Source organism: Pagrus major, chromosome 11 (genome assembly GCF_040436345.1).
Source record: "Pagrus major chromosome 11, Pma_NU_1.0".
Classification (NCBI taxonomy): domain Eukaryota; kingdom Metazoa; phylum Chordata; class Actinopteri; order Spariformes; family Sparidae; genus Pagrus; species Pagrus major.
The window spans coordinates 25,691,725-25,711,570 of NC_133225.1; the positions used below are offsets into that span (position 1 = coordinate 25,691,725).

A 19,846-nucleotide genomic window follows, 5' to 3' on the forward strand; every position below is an offset into this window, starting at 1 on the left:
TTGGTGTCAGGCAGGCTCTTTATCACCAGGAGGTGTGTGACTGTGTAGGGGGAATAAACTGTGTGCCTGCCTGCTCGTCTGTGTTAGCATGCATGCACAAAAAATGTCTTATTTCATGTTTGCCCAACCATGCTTGGATTTCCTGACTGGATGCGAGTGTGTGTCTCCTCTATTTGGGCTGTGTCAGTGGAAAGTAGTAATTAATGAGCAGGGGGGACACAGATTTATTTATAACCCATGTTTCCGTGGGAGTTTGTTAACACATCAGCTCAAACTTGCTTATATTGTACGTTTGAATATTTTATGTATGTTTGGTGTGAGTGTTTGTGTGTACGTGTGTTGTATTTACCTGTCACAGTGAGTGGAAGGGGATGTAACATGACATGATGGCGCTGTAAGTGATCTACTCCTCTACGGCAACGTACAGCACACCTTCTCGCTCCTCTGCCCTTTGTCATATCTCTCCTTCCTTATGTTTTCCCCGTCATTCCTGCCATCCCTGTCTGCATATCCCCCTCTGACACTTGTCATTTTCTCACTTTTCGACACGTCTTTCCTTCAACCACATACTAGGGATGCTCCGATCAGGGTTTTTTGCCCCCGATACGAGTCCGAGTCCTTTGATTTTTGAGTATCTGCCGATACCGAGTCCCGATCCGATACTCTTATAATACATTTAAAAAATTAAAAAGATCGAAGAAAACTATCCAAGGTGTCCCTTATTTTTTATTATATTTTAATAAGTAACATACACAACACATCATACACAATTTTGCATGCAAGCAGTGCTTGAACATTCTCCAGTCAAAACAGAAAAAATACTCTTCACATTAGAACGTAGTGCAACTTAGACTCAATAGTCTCATATTAAAACAAACAGCATCTTAACTTAAAGTGCTAGAATAAAAATAAATACAATATAAAATAAAACAAATGAGCCAATATTCAAGCAGTGCAGTGTGTAAACTGAGCACTTATGAGGTAGCTTGAAGATTCTCAAGTCAGAACAGGTATTCACATTAACATAGTGCAACATTGGAACTTATTGCAATTAAAATATATAAAATGAACAAATGAATCAATAAAAGTGACTCAAGTAAGGCCAATAGTTGTGCATTTTGTAACTACACTCCTATTTCTTCTCCTCTGCCTTCAAGACATGCATGTTTTTCTTGATGAAAATCAGCATCTCAACCCTGTCAGCTGAGAGCCTGTTCCTGTTCTCATCAAGGACATTTGCAACAGCGCTAAAAACTCCGCTTCAAAACAAACTGGCGTGCTGGTCTTCTGCGCATGCGCATGTCGTAAACGGTGGTAGTAAATACTCATTTTATTTTTTTTATTTTGAATCACCAATAGCCCATATATCAACAATCTAATACAAATAATGACTAAATAAATATATATAAAACCGATCTCTGATCGGGTCGTAACGTCCGAGTCCCGATCGAGTCTTCAGTGGCGTGATCGGCCCCGATTTCCGAGTCACGTGATCGGATCGGTACAACCCTACCACATACCCTTCTTTTCTCTACTTTCTGCCGATCCTCCTGCCATCTCCCGCTCTGCCACCCATGCCCAACCGTCCCTGCTCATTTTATCTCGTCACCATCCTTTTTCAACCCTTTTTAACATCTGCTAATGTTGATGTAGCGAGCGTCAATTAGCCCACATGCTAATTAGCGGTAGCAGTTACTTCACCACCCTCATTAACCTCCATGAGTGGAAGTAGCCACGATGCTAACGGAGCTGCAGCTAGAAGGGATTGGTTGTGTGCTCCAATGAATAATAGATGGTGTGTCACTTCCTTTATCGCTAATGAGAGCAGGCAGCTGCTCCTTGTGCTGGAATACAACGAAAGCGTGAGGAGAGCCGACTGAAATAGGAAGATGCTTTTGTGTATGGAGGGATAAAAGAGATCGAGCGATAGACTGATAAGAAAAACAGTTGCAGGGAGGGCTTGGCGTGAGGGTTATCTGTCCTTTGACAGACGAGGCAGAAGCAGGACAGGGTTGGTAGCACTAAGGTCATGTCCACACTAATGCAGATAACATTTTTTTTTTTTACTTTTCACAACCATAAACAGCTTTTGAAAACACTCTCCAAGAAAAACACATTTTAAATAGTCTTATACAACAGTGGCAGTGATGATATAAAATGATTTGACTGACAGTCTGAATGCAGCAGTACAGGAATTATCACCTGGGTTAGCAGGTACTACTTATGAACCTCAGTTAAATCAGTGTTTTATACTCGAGAAGACATGAAAACAGTGTCTTCAGCTACAGCCGATTGAAATACAGAATAGATTATCACATAGAGGGTCAGAGGCCACAGAGCGTAGCTGTACTCGACTGAGACTATGCAGAGTATCTATTCACTTAACATTCATCTAACTATAATGGAAGGAATCTCTGTCTGTCTGTATGTCTGCCCCTCAGTTTTTTTGACAACCATTCATGAGATCGATTGCACACTTGGCAGTTGTTTTGCTAAGAGCTCAAGGAAGTGCAGTGCTGACAATGAAGTAGTTTAGATAAGTGGTTTTCAAGCTGCAAGCAGACGACAGTCCAGACAGACAATGCTATTAAGTTAAAGTCATCTAGCTACCTTCATTAAATAATGTCAGCCTATCCTTTGTAACTATAAGCTGGCGTATCGATAGCAATGATATTGCCGTAAAGATTTCATTCATTTACCGTTACATCCAGATGAAAAACGTGCATATTTAAGAGTCCTTCAGCTTTTCTTTTCGCGTCTTCTGCAATGCTGAATCAAATTTTTAATTGTGTACTGTGACATTTATAATATAAAAAAACTATTGTAGAATTGGCGCCATGTGTGCATTGTGTCTTTTTCATGCATTCAGTCAATTAAACGTCATTTTATAATGAAGCAGAAAAAAGTATTAGTCTTATTATTCAGTGAGGTGTGGCTCCTGTTTTGGAACAACTCAATAAACTAATAAAAATAATAAGTGATAAACTAAAACTAGTGGTGATATTGCTGTTAATACAGTTTTAAAAGATAAAACACCTGGTGGTGCATGCATACTGCTGCGTCTAGGACTGTGTTGGCTCTACAGCTCTGCAAGGCAATTTTATTAAGACAGCTGCAAGCAGGCCAGGGGCCCAGCAATCCGGCCACTCTGAAGAGGCACACTTTAAACTGGCACTGCCCTAGTTTAACCACAAAGAAGGAAGATAAGGGGATTTTTATTGTCTTTTAAATGTTGTATGGTAGGATAGAAACGTTTAGCATTTACTGCAGTATAACAAACAAAAACCTTGTAGCATTTTCTGATTGCTAACACAATTTGTTATTCCTTTTCATTCAGTGGAAAAGTTTTGAAGAGTCTTTCTTTTAAGCTCCTCTGTACTTTTGGAGCAGCAGTGTGATGTAAATCCGAGCAATTTTCAGTGCCCATCATAGCCGTGTTGAAAGGTTGAGCATCATTGTTCTCCCCATAGTAGAGCCATGGCTTAAGGTTTAAAGTGAATATGCTGTTGACATGTGAAGGCCTATTGTTAGCCTGGCCCCAAGTATTTAAGCCACCGCTACTGGTCCAAATAAAGGGCTGGATGCGATCCGACATGGATACAGACACAGTTCTGTTTGTAGACGGACGTGTTGACATGTTTGTCTGTGTAAAACCTGCATATAACACCTGAAGCTGTAAATGTTGGGTGAAAATTTATGTTACTCAGACCTTCATTCTTGTAGGTGTAAACTGAAGAACTAGGCAGAAACCATGCTGTTCTTCTATTGCCTATTGACTATTGCTCTTATGCTCTCACATGTAGTCAGTGAACTCAGTAGTGGGTGTTGCTGACCTTTTTTCTTAGAAATCAGGCGACGTCCTTCGGGTTTTCATTTCTTTAAATGTACCCAATACATGCTGCAAAGCAACAGACCACTAGTATTTGGCAGCAGCATTAACCGATCTTTCCAAGTTGAACAGAAAGACACATTGAAGGTCATCCTCCACATGTATCCTGTACGTTATTAGTCATGTTTGTGAATGTAATTGGAATCCTTGAGCTCTGTAGTGTTTGATTTTCTTACGAGCAATTTCCTTCCACCGAGGCAAATGAGACTCGGAACAACTGAATAATAGATAGAAAGACTTTAAAGCCATCAGTTTGTTCCTTTCATTTTCTTTGTATGAGCATGTGTTTCTATTGTTTGCCCTGAGCTTTCGATAGAACATAGTTTCCATTTAGCAGTTGGAAACAGAACATACTGACAGATGTTTTCCCAGACACGTTTTTTTTTCCTCTTCTGGCCTTTACAAATAGCTAATAACCAGCAAATGACTGGAGGTAAAGAGCTTTGTTAGCTTCCTTTTTTCTTTTGTACTATGAAGACAACATCATAGTGACATTAGAAATGATTTTCTGACTGACCTATAATAAAACAGTAGCCTTCTCACTACAGCCCTGCGGGGGGATTTTGCCACTGTTTAATGAAGCCCATAGACAGAAGTTGCCTCTGTCATTTTCTCTGGGGTTTAGAGCCAGATGTTGTGTAGCACAAACGGAACAATCTGGCCCCTTCTGAATACAGACTGGACAAGACTAGATCACACTGGATTAGGACTGAAAACAAGAGTTCTGGATGGTGAACTAGAATGGACCTGACAGAACTGGAGTGAAGAAGATTAAATGCAAATTGGCCCGGAAGATGTATTTGTGGCACAGTATTGTTGTAATGTACTATGCATAGACAGAGATAATGAGTGGGATGGACCAGACTGTGCTCAAATAGCTCTTGTAGAGAGCAGAGGGATTGATCTGTTCCTGCAGAGCACACACAGACGAAGCACCGAGATATCTGATAAATGTCTCCTAGTTTTGACTTCATGATCTGGATGCAAATAGCGTCTTTCATTCGATCTGGCTCAGCAATCAGACACTTTCCAGTTCCCAGTGGTCTTGTCAGTGAATTTCTTTGATTTTCTCAGTTTGTTGCCCCGGAGCATCTCAACACTGTAGTGTGCCATTATGCAAACTTGTTATCCACACCTGCAAATGAGCCTTTTATATCTACAGTGAGAGCGGGTCCTCTTCTGTGAAGTCTGGCTCAAGACAGGGGCTTTTGAATTTTTAGTGGCCACCAAACGGAGAGGGTGAGATGAATGATATTCAGTTGGTGGCATTCTGCAACCGCTAGATGCTACTAACTCCTGCACACTGGATCTTTAAAGTCAGACTTGTGCTGCACGGTGGCTAATGCTAAATGCTAAAACGTAGTGTGATAACAGCGCAAGTTGAAGAGATTCAGAGGGTGTGCAAACCAATTTTGTAATGTCTGTTACACAGCAATATCTATCTAAATATTGTTAAAGAAATATTATGTTGAAATGTGCATTTGGTGCCCCCCACAGTTTCTGAGTGCATCACCTATGTTGTAAATAGAGCAGAAACAAGTGATAGGGGGACAGAGTGGCTATGACAGAGATACCATTCACCCTATTACCTCTAAGTGTACTGAATTGAGAAATGGAGCATTTTATTTCTGATAAATTCAAGTTTTCATTTGTAGCAGTTATACTTCTAGTATATTTAGTTATTTTCTCTTTCCAAAGTTACATAGTGTCACTTTAAAGATACAAATATAGCTTGGGACAGGCACCTCTTTGTAGCGTGTACTTCTGAGCAGGTGTGCACATGTAGGCAGCACAAGTCATTGTAATTCATGGCACCAGAATTGCAAATGCTGATTGTTTTTATTCACAGCTACAACCCCATTCCTCCCATTTACATGCAGTAACATTCATAGCAAGTGACCCACATAACAAAAAGGTAGAAACAAAAACAATACCAAAAAGTACCAGAAAGCATCCACTTCACTGCAGCAGTGAAAGGGCAGAGGCTCTTCACAGACAGAACAATCACAGTTGAGTTCTTGATTGGCTTTCAGCAATAACTCTTCTAATTTGAATGAGGTGAACCTGCTCAGTGAAAGCTTTGAAACCCTGAAGAATGAAGTGCAGGTGGTGATGCAGCTGTAAAAACTGTTGGATTCTTACAATACAGTAGCTTCAAACTTTGACTGTGGTGCCCCATGAGATACCTTTTGCTGCTTTGTGTAAATTGCGCTGCAGTAAGAATTTAACCAAAGTATTCAGTACTTTCCATACGTCTTTATCCGTGTCCCAGTGTTTGCCTGCACATGTGCTGAACGCTTGAATTTGTTTGAGTCTATCTCAGGCTGAGAGTTGGCGTATTAAGCTGGACAGTCCTGGCTTTATTCTCAGAGTGGTACAAGGGTAAACAGAGATAGCTGGTCCCATGTCAAGGCTGTGATAAGGACTTGGGACCTGTGTTATTGCTGCTGTCTGGCCTGTTTCTCTCTTCTCTGCTGCTGCTTGCACAAAGCTGATGAACACTCATATTTAGAGCCGCAGCTGATGAACGGTACTTCAGTGTGTGTGTGTGTGTGTTTGTGTGCGTACATGATTGTAATGCAAGAGACAAGATGACAGCAGGAGCGATGGAGGAGAGGGGAACATAACGGTAAAGCCGCCCTGCATGTCTGAGATATGAGTGTGAACAGCCGCCACTCCCATCTCTCTCAGCTTCTTTTTCACTTTCTCACCCACTTTCTCCCTCCCAGCCGCCCTCCTCCTGTCCCCTGCTTGCACTTTCCAATCTTATTTCCTGTTGGCCTGTCTTCTATAAGCCTGTTCTGTGTCAGTATATCAGACTAATTCAATCTCCAGTACACAGGCACTCCAATGTAATGACCCATGACATTCAATTAATGCTTCTCCCCCTTCTTGGTAGGTTGGTTAAGCAGTAATTTTCTGTGTGTATGTGTGTTTGTCTGGTGTGTATGTGTGAATGCCTGACCTGATGTTGGCAGTCGGTGTAACCTTAATTTATTTACGGAAACTAAAATGGCAATTTTTCTCATTAACTGGTGTGGGTTTTTTTTTTAATTTTCCATTTTTTCTCAACATCTTTGAGTATTTAGTTGATTCCCTGGGTCTGTTTTTCAAAACACCCTCAGAAAACAATTATATTTCTGTGGTTGAGGTTTTCTCACTGATGACATATGAAAACCCCTGGCTGTCAGTATGAGCTTATTTACTGTACTCTCATTATTCCAGCCTTCCGGGCTTCACATTACCGACGTTGTCGCCTCTCGACCAGCTGTCACGCTTATTGGATTGGTGTTGAGAGATTGATGTATGTCCTTTAAGGGGTTGTCTGCACTTCTGTGACTCGGAGTGTTTCCTGTTCACACACGGTGACTCAACCAGATACACATATAAACCTACACACACATAAACAAACACTGACAAAGGGAGTGAGTAAACTGGTGATGACAATGCAAGCACAGTTTTGGGCATCCTTTTAGCTCTGTGTAGCCTGTAGCCCAAACACTATCAATGTGGATTAGCATAGCCTTTATGAGCTTTTATAGTCATTATAACAGTAATCCAGCGTTGATTGTGCATCATCAGTGTCATCAGGCACATTTAATCACTAACCTAACCTGGATGATCTACTAGTTGCCATGCATGCAAACTTATGAATTCTCAGTGGATTATGAGCAGTATTGACTCATTTTACAGCTCATCATTTATGTTAATCATCCATATTACCCTCAACATGATTTTTCTGTCGCTCTGAGGCCTTCATTAGCCGCACAAGGATTATGAGTGAGTTTAATTAAAAGAGGAAACTTTAAAAAATCCTCACAATTGCACTGTAGGGAAGGTCAGGTAGACTCTCTCTAATGAGGGAAATTCCTCGCAGTTCTGTCAAGTCACTGATTGTAAGTGTGACAATTTCTTTCTTGACAGCATCATCTTTCTGTCACTTCTGTCGTCCTCATTTCTTTCTGTCATTCTTCCTCTTTCCCCTTGTACTCTCCACCCTATCACTACTCTTTCTTCTTTCCTCCCTCCTTTTTTTATACCTCACACTCTACCTCTGTCTTTCCGTTTCGGTAATAATCTAATTAAGGGGGTTTTGTTGCCTGCCCACTGTGTATAACTGCCAGTGGGGTCTGCCTGTACTTCACTCAGCAATTATGAGCAGCATTCTTTTGCTCCCATATCAGCTAATTAAGCCTTAAGGATAGCGAGCTGATCCTAGTCGCACTAAGCATCAGGAGGAGTCGGGAATGCCTGTGCTCTCCTCGCTCCTGGGACACGCCAAAGTCGTGGATTGAAGAGTGGTTACCATGGTAGCAATGAAATGGTGTCAGATCCTGTGCAAAGGCTGTCAGTTGATCTGTGTGTCGCTCTCTCAGTGTGTGTGTGTATATCTGCTCATCTGTAACAGAGACAACAATTCTGCTCCAGGTCACCAATTGCTTTCATTATTATGACTCGAGCTATGAAGGCGATACAGGGGCCAAGCAGAGCTTGTCACAGTTCCTGGTTGGGTCCCTGGGTGGACTAGCTGTCGTTTTGATTGATTACATTGCCAGCTCATGTAATGTTTACCTTGCAATATGTCCCTACTCAGCACTACACAGCACACAGCTTACCCCGTGGCCAGGACAGAGCACTTACTCCAAACTGCTGTATATCAGCTAAGTACTGTTGTACAAGAACACAAACATATCTAAATATGTCAAAGTCAGTTGTTCCCTAATTTAAATTTCCTGAATCATTTCTATCCATTCAGGGATTGTTGAAGACTCAAACATTTCCTGGTTATTGTATTTTTTTTATTACCTGCTCGTAGCATTTGTAATAAAATCTGTCCTCCTTTTCAGCCCAGTTGGCACATGTCCCAAATACATAACAGAGAAATTAAAATCAAGCTCTGAGGTGATTATTGATCATGCTCTGTGAACCACATCTACCCAGTAAGAAGAAATATCAGGACACTCTCTAAACATGATGATGAGTAGCAGACATATTAGCACACATACTCCAACACTGTTCAGGTTTGGTGTTTTGTGACTTTTTTGTTCCTGGAGTTATAAAAATCTTTTGCCGAGACACATTTTTCAGTGTCACAAACTTCTTTCAGACAGATACAAGGTGGAGGCGCATGTTCTCATTCTTTTGTGACATCAAAGCAGTCACTTAAAATGGGAAACTGCCTTTTTAGTGAAAGTCTTTCCATATTCCCACAAGACCTTTATCATCTTTGAGTGTAAAAATGGAATCAAAATAGGAAGGGAAATGATATATGACAAAGGGAATGCCATTAAAGCAAAAGGGCCTGCGCTGTTGCATTAATAAACTATTTGTTTTGAAATATATCATTAGTTATAACATTGACAGTAACCGAGGGGCATAATGTTGTAAAAAAATAGCAATCTGTTCCACTACATATACTGCCTTTACTGTGGTATGAAAATGAAAATGCTAATCTTGACCTCTGGAACTGCTTCACATGTGGAAGTTTATTAAACCAGAGCTGCAGGCACTTGCATGCTACGTCTCCTACACAGCAGACATGTTCTTCTGTGACACAAATTGGCATGGAAATTGCAGGAATAATGTGTGCCTATTTGCTAAATAGCCTTTGAGTTGATATTAGGCTGTGACAGTTTAAGTGTTCATTTAATGGATTTGAACAGTGCAGCTCACTCCAGTCTGGACAAATTGCCTGGGTTTTATTATTAGTATTGGATATTTTATTAGGAAGCTTTACATAAGCTCTTAAAAGTTTTGACTCCCCTCCCTGAATTGTTTTCCATCTCACTTACCTCTTCTCTTCAGTAAACTCATTGTAAAAAGAATATATGGGAAAGTGGCTCTGGTTTCTTGGCGTCTCCAAATGGAACATGTTACCTTCTATGGGCTTGTCCTGGGTTGTGTTGACTTTAAATGGCTTCTTAAGGTCTGACTCAGCAAGCAAACAAAATTAAGTTAATGGACACAATGACACTGCCTTTCCCTTCGTTGTGTAATTAATATTTGCTGTTGCTTGGTGTAACTTAATAATGTTGTCTTTAGCTGAGACTGGATATTTACCTGTTTTATAACATTTAAAGTCTTGAATATATGCTAATAAATGCCTTTCCTTGCCTCAATATAACCATTGATTTGTCATAAAAACGTTCTGTGATTTGTTTTGCAATTAGTATATTACCATGGGCACACTAGGCATCACGTTAGGTTTACCTAAATACTGTTTCAAAATGCTTATATGTAAAGTCAGATTTGACATTAGTCAACATATTTTTTTTAGCATTTGTTCCTGGCACAGTAGAGTTACATAACCTATTGAATATCTCATCTCAGAGAGGCAAATGTGTGTTCACTTGTAGGAGTCTTGGAAAACAATTAACTTCAACAAAGGAAAATTTTTATATTTCAAGCTTGACATTTTCTCGAACATCATCCACAAGGACAATACACTGTGTTCCTTTTTTCATTTGATTACACAGATCTGTTGTAGAAAGTAGAATCTGTTCAGTTCAGACAATGTTGATTGGTAATATTTCAGTTTCTCACACAACTCTTTTATTTCTGTTTCATCCAGGCTGCCAGCTCCAACTGTAGCAAACATAGGTCGATGACTGAGAACTCCGCCTGGCACGATGGACAAGAAAAGTGGTGGGTGACACTGAGCCTGCATTTAAACAAACAATCCCCTTTGTTCTAACTTGTTTAGATTATACTAAAAATATAACACTAGATGGTCATGTACTGTAGAATCAGATTCTCCAGTCATTATAGGATACACTATCTGACATGAAGGGTAAAACATAAAACTTCCTGTTGCTGTGTGTGGCCAAAAAGATTGAAGGGTTTATTTCCTTTAGGAGATAACCGCCCCCTGTCTCATAAGTTGACACAGCATGAGCAGCATTTTGCATGCTGATTAGTTTGTTTTGACGCAATCACTGCATGATAATTACTTCCTAGTAAGTGATATGGTTTTACATAATGAAGCACCATGTGTGCAGCACAGTACAGCCTGTCTGTACATGTGGGTGGGAAGGAATAATAATGCTTCTTTTGCACATATTGATACATTTTAGCTGTTTAATTTCACCTATTATTATTTGCATTGCTATTATTTGTAGTAGCAAAAGGAGAAGCATTGGTTGATTGAGTGATTTTCATGTTAATTCCTTACAGCCAATGGCTTTCAGACCAAGGCCAGTGAGGGCGGTGTTCAGAGGAAGCAGCTGCCCTACTCAGTGGAAACTCCCTATGGCTTCCACCTGGACCTGGACTTCCTCAAGTATGTTGACGATATTGAAAAAGGCAATACCATCAAAAGGGTCCACATTCAGCGCAGGGTCAAGGGCCCACCTAAATTCAGCACTCTGCCCAGAAATTTCAGCCTTCCAGGGCATGGAGTCAGGCCTGCCCCAAAGGAAAAGGACAGCACATGGTCTGGGACATCTACCCTGGGGCCCAAGCCTAAATCACGGGTGACAGAAGTCCAACAGATATTTGACTTCAGGGCAAGCGAAGGGGGAACTTCCAGCCAGAGCAGCAGGGCAGCAACCAGTCAGGGAACTGGCTACTTTCCAGCTAAGCCCAGAGATGAGGCAGGAGCTGGGGCTCGAGATGGTGAAGAGAAATCTATGGGGGTTCAAAGTCGGCCGAACCTGCTCCGAGCATCGAGCATGCCCATCACCCTACAACAGCGGAAAGGTTCTGATTCAAGTAGTCCAGACCGTACTGTGGGAACACCGGAGAGTGGGTCAACAGAGAACATGTTCCGTCCTTCACCAGACATAACAGAAAGACGGTGTGTTCCCCAGGATCGGACAGGGCTTCACCAGCAGATCACGGTGGCATTGAAGCGGGTCCGAGAGCTGGAAGAGCAGGTCAAAACCATCCCAGAACTAAAGGCTCAGATCTGCTCACTAAGAGAAGAGAGAGAGAAACTACTGCTTCAGCTCCAAGCCCAGGCCCAAGCCCAGGTTTCCACAACATCCTCTACTATATTACCAAGTTCTGTTTCTGGGACACACGCTAAGCCACAAGGACGCAGACCTTCAGAAGGACTCAACTTAGCTCTGATGACTCAACCCGCTGGAGGTTTAGAAGCTTCAGAGTGCGTGCCAGCAAAGCTGGGAACAGGGAAAGAGAAACAAAGTCTGACAGACAAAAGTAGAGTGTTACAAAAAGAGAGGGAGATAAATCAGGAATCTCTTAAGAGTTCCTTGGCACATGGAGAAATTGGTGGGTTGTCAGACAATGAATCACAGAGACAAATACAGCCGTCAGAAAAATCAGATAAACAAAAAGAGACATTAGAGAGTCCATTGGAGCATGCGGTTCAGAAGCTATCACAGAACATTGCAGGGCAAGAATTAACACCACTTATGGTGGCTATAAAAGACGCAGAGACTAGCAGTATTCTAGATGTTAATGCAGCAAAAGTAGGACAACCTGTAGACCCAGACAATATGAACAAGCTGCAGGTGAAGCTTCAGGAACTGGAGGCTAAACTTACCCAAGCTAGTGATGAGCTGGATAGGACTAATTCTCTTTTGAAAGTACAATTAGAGGTGAATAAGGTAAAAGAGCAGAAAATACTGGAACTGAGTGAGGGAGTGAGAGTGGAGGTGTGTACTACAGAAGCACACAACAGGCCAAGAAGAGAGAGTATCGACACAGGGACAGAGACAGAGAGATTAGATGTTGCCAACCAAGAGACAGAGACAGAATCGCCTGGTACAATAGATCAGGGAACAGACACAGATAGAATCTGTATTGAAGTGTGTGCACCCAGACCCAGGACTGGAAGTTTAGATCAAGGGACAGCGACGGATGAAGTTGACGTATGTGAACAGGTGACAGAGATGGGGGCAGAAGCACCTGCTGTCAGCCCACCAAGACCCAGAGCGAACAGCATGGAACGGGGCACAGTAACTGAGAGGATCGCCACTCAGGATCAGATGACCGAGACACCCGTAGCGGAAAGGGTAAACCAAGTCACAGAAACAGAGGGAGAGACAGTGACAGACCATCCGCAGAGGCCGAGGGCCAGCAGCGTAGACCGAGGGACAGAGACAGAGAGAGTGGGCACTGTGGACAGGGTGACAGAGACAGAGGCAGCACAGAGGACAGACCAGCAGACTGAGACAGAGATAAACAGACGCCACGATAACAATCCAGCCAGAGGCGTAGAAGCAGGGAGTCAAATGAGAGAAAGCACAGGCAATGAAAGAGTAGAAGTTGTAGCTCCTGTGGTCAGTGAAAGAGTGGAAGATGTAGCTACTGTGATCAGTGAAAGAGTGGAAGATGTAGCTACTGTGATCAGTGAAAGAGTGGAAGATGTAGCTACTGTGATCAGTGAAAGAGTGGAAGATGTAGCTATTGTGGTCAGTGAAAGAGTGGAAGATAAGGAAGCAGGTGAAATAATTCAAAGAGATAGTGAAGATGGTGAAGGCGTGGTTGTGAAAGTTGTCACAGAGAGTCAAACTGCAGTTGAGCAAACTGTAGCTTCAGATAGTGTAAGCCAGGGGGCAGGTGACGCCAGTCCACCTGCTGCAGCAGGGGAAAATGCAGAATCTAAGACTGAAACAAAGAGTGAATCAGAAACAAAAGAAACTATATCTCCAAAGAGTGAAGTTACAGAAACTGTTGAAACACAGAAGATTGGACTGGAGACTGTAGAGAAGAAACAAACGGAAGAAGGTGAGATTGTGTGTGCAACAATCAAAGAAACTGTGGTAACCGACATGGTTGTAATAACAACAGAGAGCGCAGCTGTGAAGACTGTCGTTCCTGTAAGACCCCAGAGAGGCCGAAAGCCCTCAGCAGAGCAGGCACAGTCATCACCTCCTCAACTTCAGGCTGCACCTGTGCGGCCTCGTAGGGGATCCAGTGAAACTCAAGCCGAGCAGTCCCAGCCCCAGGCAAAAACCCAGCCCGAAGCACAGGTACAGGGTCCATCTCAGCCCGAGGCCCAAACCCCAACACAGCCCTCTGAACCGCAGATAAAACATCCTTCTCCATCACCCTCTCAGGTTGAGGATCATACCCTAGTAAAGACACCTCCTGCAGAGTCCAGTGAGAAACAATCAAAATCACAACCTCAGACTGAGACCCAAGACCCAGTCCAAGCCCAAACACGGCCCAAATCAATTCAAACCCAGGCTCAGCCTCATACCACTGCACCTAGACGGGACTCCAAAGAGCTGAAAGTATCACAGAAGGGATCTAGTGTATCACAAACTCCTCGTCGTGGATCAGGAGAAGCCCATGCCCGCATAACTCGCCAGGGGACATCTGACAGTCAACCTCAGTCTCAGGGCTCTCGTAGAAGTTCCACTGAGGCTAAACCTGCCAATACTCAATCACTGCGCAGAGGCTCCAGTGAAACAGCCCAGCGTCGTGGTTCAAGTGAAGCCCAAGCATCACGTCGGGGAAGTGGCGAGGCCCAGCAACCTCGCAGAGGCTCCAGTGAGTCACCAACATCACCGGCGGCTTTGGGCCAAGTCGTAACCCGGTTAACAGGGCTTCTGGGGGAGCAGTGGGCACAGCTGGGGAGCAGCTCTGGAACTCAACAGACGGCCAACCAGCAGGAGACCCCCAGCACACAGAAACAACCGGCAGGGAAAAGAGCAGAGGCAGGCAAAGGAGCAGTAGCCAAGCCGGCGGGGAAGGCAACCCCTGCAGCAACGACAGGGAAACCAGCAGGGAAGCCTGGTCCTTCCAAAATGAGCTCTATTCAAAGTCAACTGGTCAGCTCCCTCAGTGTCCTGTCTGCCTTCTACTCACCAGGCCAGAAAGCTGCTGCTGCCAGCAAACAACAAGAACAAGGTAGGTCTGGGGTTCAGTTTGGAGCCCATGGTTTAAACTGAGTACACATTTGTGCATTTGTCTATCACATACCTGCTTACCAATTTGTTATAAACTCTCTGAATCCATTCCTCTCTCTTTTTACTGAAATCAACCATTCACAACTTCTCCAAGACTCTTAATTACAACATGTCCTTTCTTATCTCTGCCGAGAAGTCTCATGATTAATGTGTAAGTAGTCTTGAATATTAATTTCCCATCATGACTCCTCTCTCTTGAACAAGAGTGCCTACAGAAGAAGCCAAACATTGCCAGAATGGTTTGACAGATTTCTGTGGTGTCACTTGTAAAGAGCTTTGTAGTGGTTCAGGTAGAAGACATATCAGCACACGGCTGAACTAAGACACACACTATTACTATCAAACTGACAACAAGGTGGTGTATTTACAGCAATCTGGTCTGCTTGTAGCTTCTCTTTACTGCAACCTGAAACCACCATTCCTATTCTATTATTTAGAAACACTCTACTGATGTGCTGTCAATTATGTCTTTTGGTGCTTCTAGCAACATCTCTGTATCAACACAAGGGTTATTATGTGCATGATTCAGTTTTGTACAGATGAAGGGTGTTGCTTCACTTCTTTTTTAGGATACTTCCTTGGACTATATCTGTTTCCCTCACGGGAACACAGACTTCAGCGCTGAATATAACTGCACAGCCAAATTTTGTATCATCATTTTTATCCCAACTGCATGATAAACGTGTTTATTAAAACATAATGCAGCAAAACACAACAAACCTAAATTACTGTCACAGCAACTAGAAATTTGTTTGACTCTGAAGTTTAAGTAGAAGTAAGGAAAAAACATTTAATTTAATTTCCCTCTTTACTGAATTATAGTACCGGCTACTCAGATACTTTGCCAGTAGTTTAATAACACTCAGTGATATGGAGTTGATTATTTAATGTCACAACTACCCCGCTAATATCCTCCCAACTATTCTAAATGCTCTACTTTGCCTCTTAGTTAATAGTTCTTTGATTTCCACCAGGCTATTTTGCTGTCGCATCTTCTTCCTAAGCTTCTCTAACATTGCAGAGGTCAAGGTCGCATCTCTTTTCATAAAGTTAGTTTAAGCAACCCATTTTTCTGTAGTTTCGGGTTGGAGCAAAGCAACGACACAATCAACACCAATCGATTACATAAATAAATCAATTTGCATTTTGTACCTCGACATGTCGCAAGGAGGTAAGATGTCTGTGCCCTGTCAAAGCATGGATTCACCTGGAGAACAAGCTGATGGAAAAAAAACTCGCCCATGATCATCTTAAGTCTAGATTTTCTAATGTAAATATGGTTCTTCATCACCCCCATGTTAAGAGCAATTTATGCACCACTACAGTATAGTAATATCGTCTAGCTGTGGAAAACTGTAAACCGCTTCATCATGTTATGCTTTTTGGTCATCTATGGAGGCAGCACATTTGCATCTCTGTATACAATACATGCTGGGTTTAAGTATACATTAACTACTAGCTCTCATAAGCAAGAGTGGTCAAGCTTGTTACTAAGCACTGGTGAAATGACATGGTTCAGTGACCTCCAAGAGTTTATCATGTATATATTAAGTGCTTCACACAGTTGCAGTACACAGTCAAATGGAGACTCAAGCTCAGACCCACACACACACACACACACACACACACACACACACACACATCAAACAGGCGATACCTCTCTTCCCTCCCTTGATGTCTCACTGTTCTGTTTCTGGCCCAGGAGCCACTCTGCTATCACACACATATTTTATGTTCAGAGTTCACTTTAAGTTCAGTGTTGGGAGTACAGTATACAAGAGTGATTTGTGTGTGTGTGTGTGTGTGTGTGTGTGTGTGTGTGTGTGTGTGTGTGTGTGTGTGTGTGTGTGTGTTGAGTTGGTGGTTACTTTCTACATCTTTGACACCTGAGAGCCTGAGCCTGACTTCTTTAACATCAGATTACATTTCTACAAATATTGGAAACAGAAATCGCTGCTGCTGTTTCTTTGAGAACTCTCCCTCAGCCCGGTCATCAGAGACTGGAGTTGAGCTGTAGAGCTTTGTATGGACGAGAGAGTGTCTCAGACACAGTGAGGGAAGGTTAAATCACACCATTGTTTTATTTATTAGAAGATGGCGAGAGGTTGTATTAAAATGCAAAATATGTTCTGAACTTCCCCTCTCCGTGAGATCTCATCTCCTGAGAGATACTGGGATCTAAAAGCACTCTTCCTCCTCTTCTTCTTAGATGGTGGTCACTGGGATCTTTTCAGTCGGTGGCTTTTGGCTCAAAGCCACATCCTAATGTCCTTGCATAAAACATTACAGAGCCTCTGCACCATGTCTGCTGTCAGGCTCAACTAAGACAGGCACACTGGGCTTTGAGCCAAGGGGAGTCAGCAAAGGAGCCCATGCAAAATCAATTATAGGGCAGTTACATACATAAGTAAGGCTGACACTGTCAAGGTTGTATGTTGTCAATAAGGCCTATAATTCTGACCTGTGTATCTTGCCCTGGAACTACCTTTGGTGGTCCTGAATAATGGTTATGTGGTGCCAAAAATAACAATTAGTCGATTTGATCAGGTTTATTTTTAATAAACTTGTTGTTTGCTGGCATGAATTTTGATCTAATTGTTATCATATCACACTTTATAATCCTTAAATACTTAATGACCTCATATTAGCAATCCTATTAAGAAAAGTGATTTGTCTTGACAATGTGGTGCTATTCACACATTGTTTTTTCATTGTCTTTGTATGGAGTATACAGATGGGCCCCTTGCTCCCCCTTTCTCTGCACTGTTTAATGAACTTGCTTGTAATTACATCCAGAGGTTCATCAGTACAGGCTCAAAATGTTATTTAAGAGATGCACATACATTGACACACTGGAACACAGAAGCACACACAGAAACAAGCAGGCAGACATACTGTATACACTCACATGACTTACAGGCAACATGTGCAAACCATATGTGGTATCATCAGCTACCAATGAGAGTTTGATGTATGGCTTTTTCTCATCTTTTAGACTTATAACTTACTTTAACTATAGACTCAGTTGTTTTGGTTGTCTTTGCTGGATACACATGGTGGTGAAGAAAAATGCAAAGACATAAAAAGACAAACATATGCCTCTCATGGGGACTTTTAGTTGAATTTAATGAAAATGCACCAACAGAGGCTGCACATCTGTTGGTTTTTCTAGAGGTTTTTCAAGTACAGAGCGGGTCATAGCAGTAAGAACAGATAAGTACCCAAATGTCATATTAGAGTAAAAGTAAAGATATGTTAAAGTATGACTTTGAGTTGCATGCCATATGAAGAAAAACCCAGATTTATTTAAGATTGTGCTACTTTGACTGCAGCATGGTATTTGCAAAGTAACTATTAATTGAAGATATCAAATAAAAGAAGTGGAGTAACAGAACAGACTTGTCCCCAGGTGCAGAAAGTGGATATACAGATATTATACAAAGTGTATAAAAATAAAAAATTGCATTCCATCAATGGGAACAAAGAAGTCTTGGGAATGGCACTGCAGGTTGCAATACGTCAGTGCAAAATCTCACATAGGTTTCAAATTGGGTTTCCAATAAATCTGGATCCCTTTCCCTAGTCTTTCATTTACTTTGCCAACTCATCAACAGCAAGTGTCAGTATGGTTGAAGTGAGTCTGAGATCATGCATATAGTAATGGCTTAATAAGGTTCAACATTGGTTAATAACTCTAAACCTGATGTTTTCTTAATCACTGAGCAACTGACAAACAAACCTGCTGTGTTCAATGATTAGATGTAAGAAAATGAAAAAACGACACAGAATATGAATTCCCTTGCGTCGTGCGTACACACACAAACAACACACAAACACATACACTCTCAAATTCCACAAAGGCCTAATGATTTTTATTTCCCATCATCCCTTTTCTGTTTTCATCTCTCCCTCTCCCTCTGTCCTCCTCTTCAGCAGGTCTCAAATCTATTATGAAGAAAAATGGTGTTGCTGACAAGCAGGGGAACAAAGGAGCCAAGAAAAACCTCAAGTTTGTTGGGGTGAATGGAGGGTAAAAATCTTCTTTTTAATAAGCATCCAAATTTGTGATTTATATCTCTATGTGGGCTGCAGTGTGTTTTAGTGCATTTTGATTATGTGTCCATGCATGTTTCACTACTTTTTATTTCTCATATGAGACTTCACCCTCATTATTGCAGAATAACAATATGTGATATTCCATTTCATCCTGATTAAATTTCAGAAATTCTTCAAAAACAGGGATTACACATCTTCATTTTCAGAGTTGTCAGATTTAATGTGTTACATTTGGCAAAGTGGTTTCAGTCGGATTAGCCAGTAAGCCAGAAAACTGTTGAAAATGACTTGTTATACTTGGAGGTAGAGCATGTCAAATAATACCTGGATGTGGTCCTGTAGGAAGAACAAAAGATGCAAAACATCAAAATAAAATACAAATATACAAAAAATAATGTACAGTTAGCTAAATTAAGGCCCAAAGCTATTGTACATAAAGACCTCATTAGTAGGCATTTGTTCATTTTTACCATAGAGATTCTAGCAAAATAAAATAAAATTATAGTAATCCATGTGCAACAGTTTGAATCCTAGTCTACCCTCAGAGTTCAAATTAAAGATAGATAAATAAATGAACCCTCTTTTTGTTAATGATGCAGCATTTTGCAGTTAGCTGAGTGTGACAGCTCTTCATCCGAGTATGACCACAGTGACTGTAAAGTCCAGCCGTGTCTCACACATCTGCTTCATGCTGTTAGTCATCAAGGCTCATTTGAAGACACACTGCCCTGAGTTCGACCTCAGCGCTGCTACTGGGAGCGTGAATGTGTGTGCGTATGAATTTGTGTTGTACATAATGTGATGTGTGTGCATATTTCTGTCAGTATTGATGATCAGTGCTTTGTGCAGGTGTGCTTAAGTCAGCGTTTGCTGATGCTGGAGGCAGTGTGTGTGTGTGTTTATTTGTGTGTGTGTGTGCTCATAAAAGCTGATGAATTTTAAGTAAGCAGGTGGTAGTGGTTGGAAGGTGGTTCTCAAGAGAGGCAGATCTTTCTCTCTGTGGCTCATTTGATTTAACTTT

General features: G+C 41.8%; 1 protein-coding gene across 1 annotated transcript in view; it reads left to right on the top strand.

Annotated features, from left to right (window-relative positions):
• Positions 1 to 19,846, top strand: part of kank4 (KN motif and ankyrin repeat domains 4) — a 34,531-nt gene that overhangs the window by 814 nt on the left and 13,871 nt on the right. The window contains exons 2-4 of the mRNA XM_073476386.1: positions 10,461 to 10,534; positions 11,063 to 14,710; positions 18,703 to 18,799. Of these exons, the coding sequence (XP_073332487.1) occupies positions 10,519 to 10,534; positions 11,063 to 14,710; positions 18,703 to 18,799 (3,761 nt within the window). The 5' untranslated portion in view covers positions 10,461 to 10,518. The remainder of the gene's footprint in view (positions 1 to 10,460; positions 10,535 to 11,062; positions 14,711 to 18,702; positions 18,800 to 19,846) is intronic.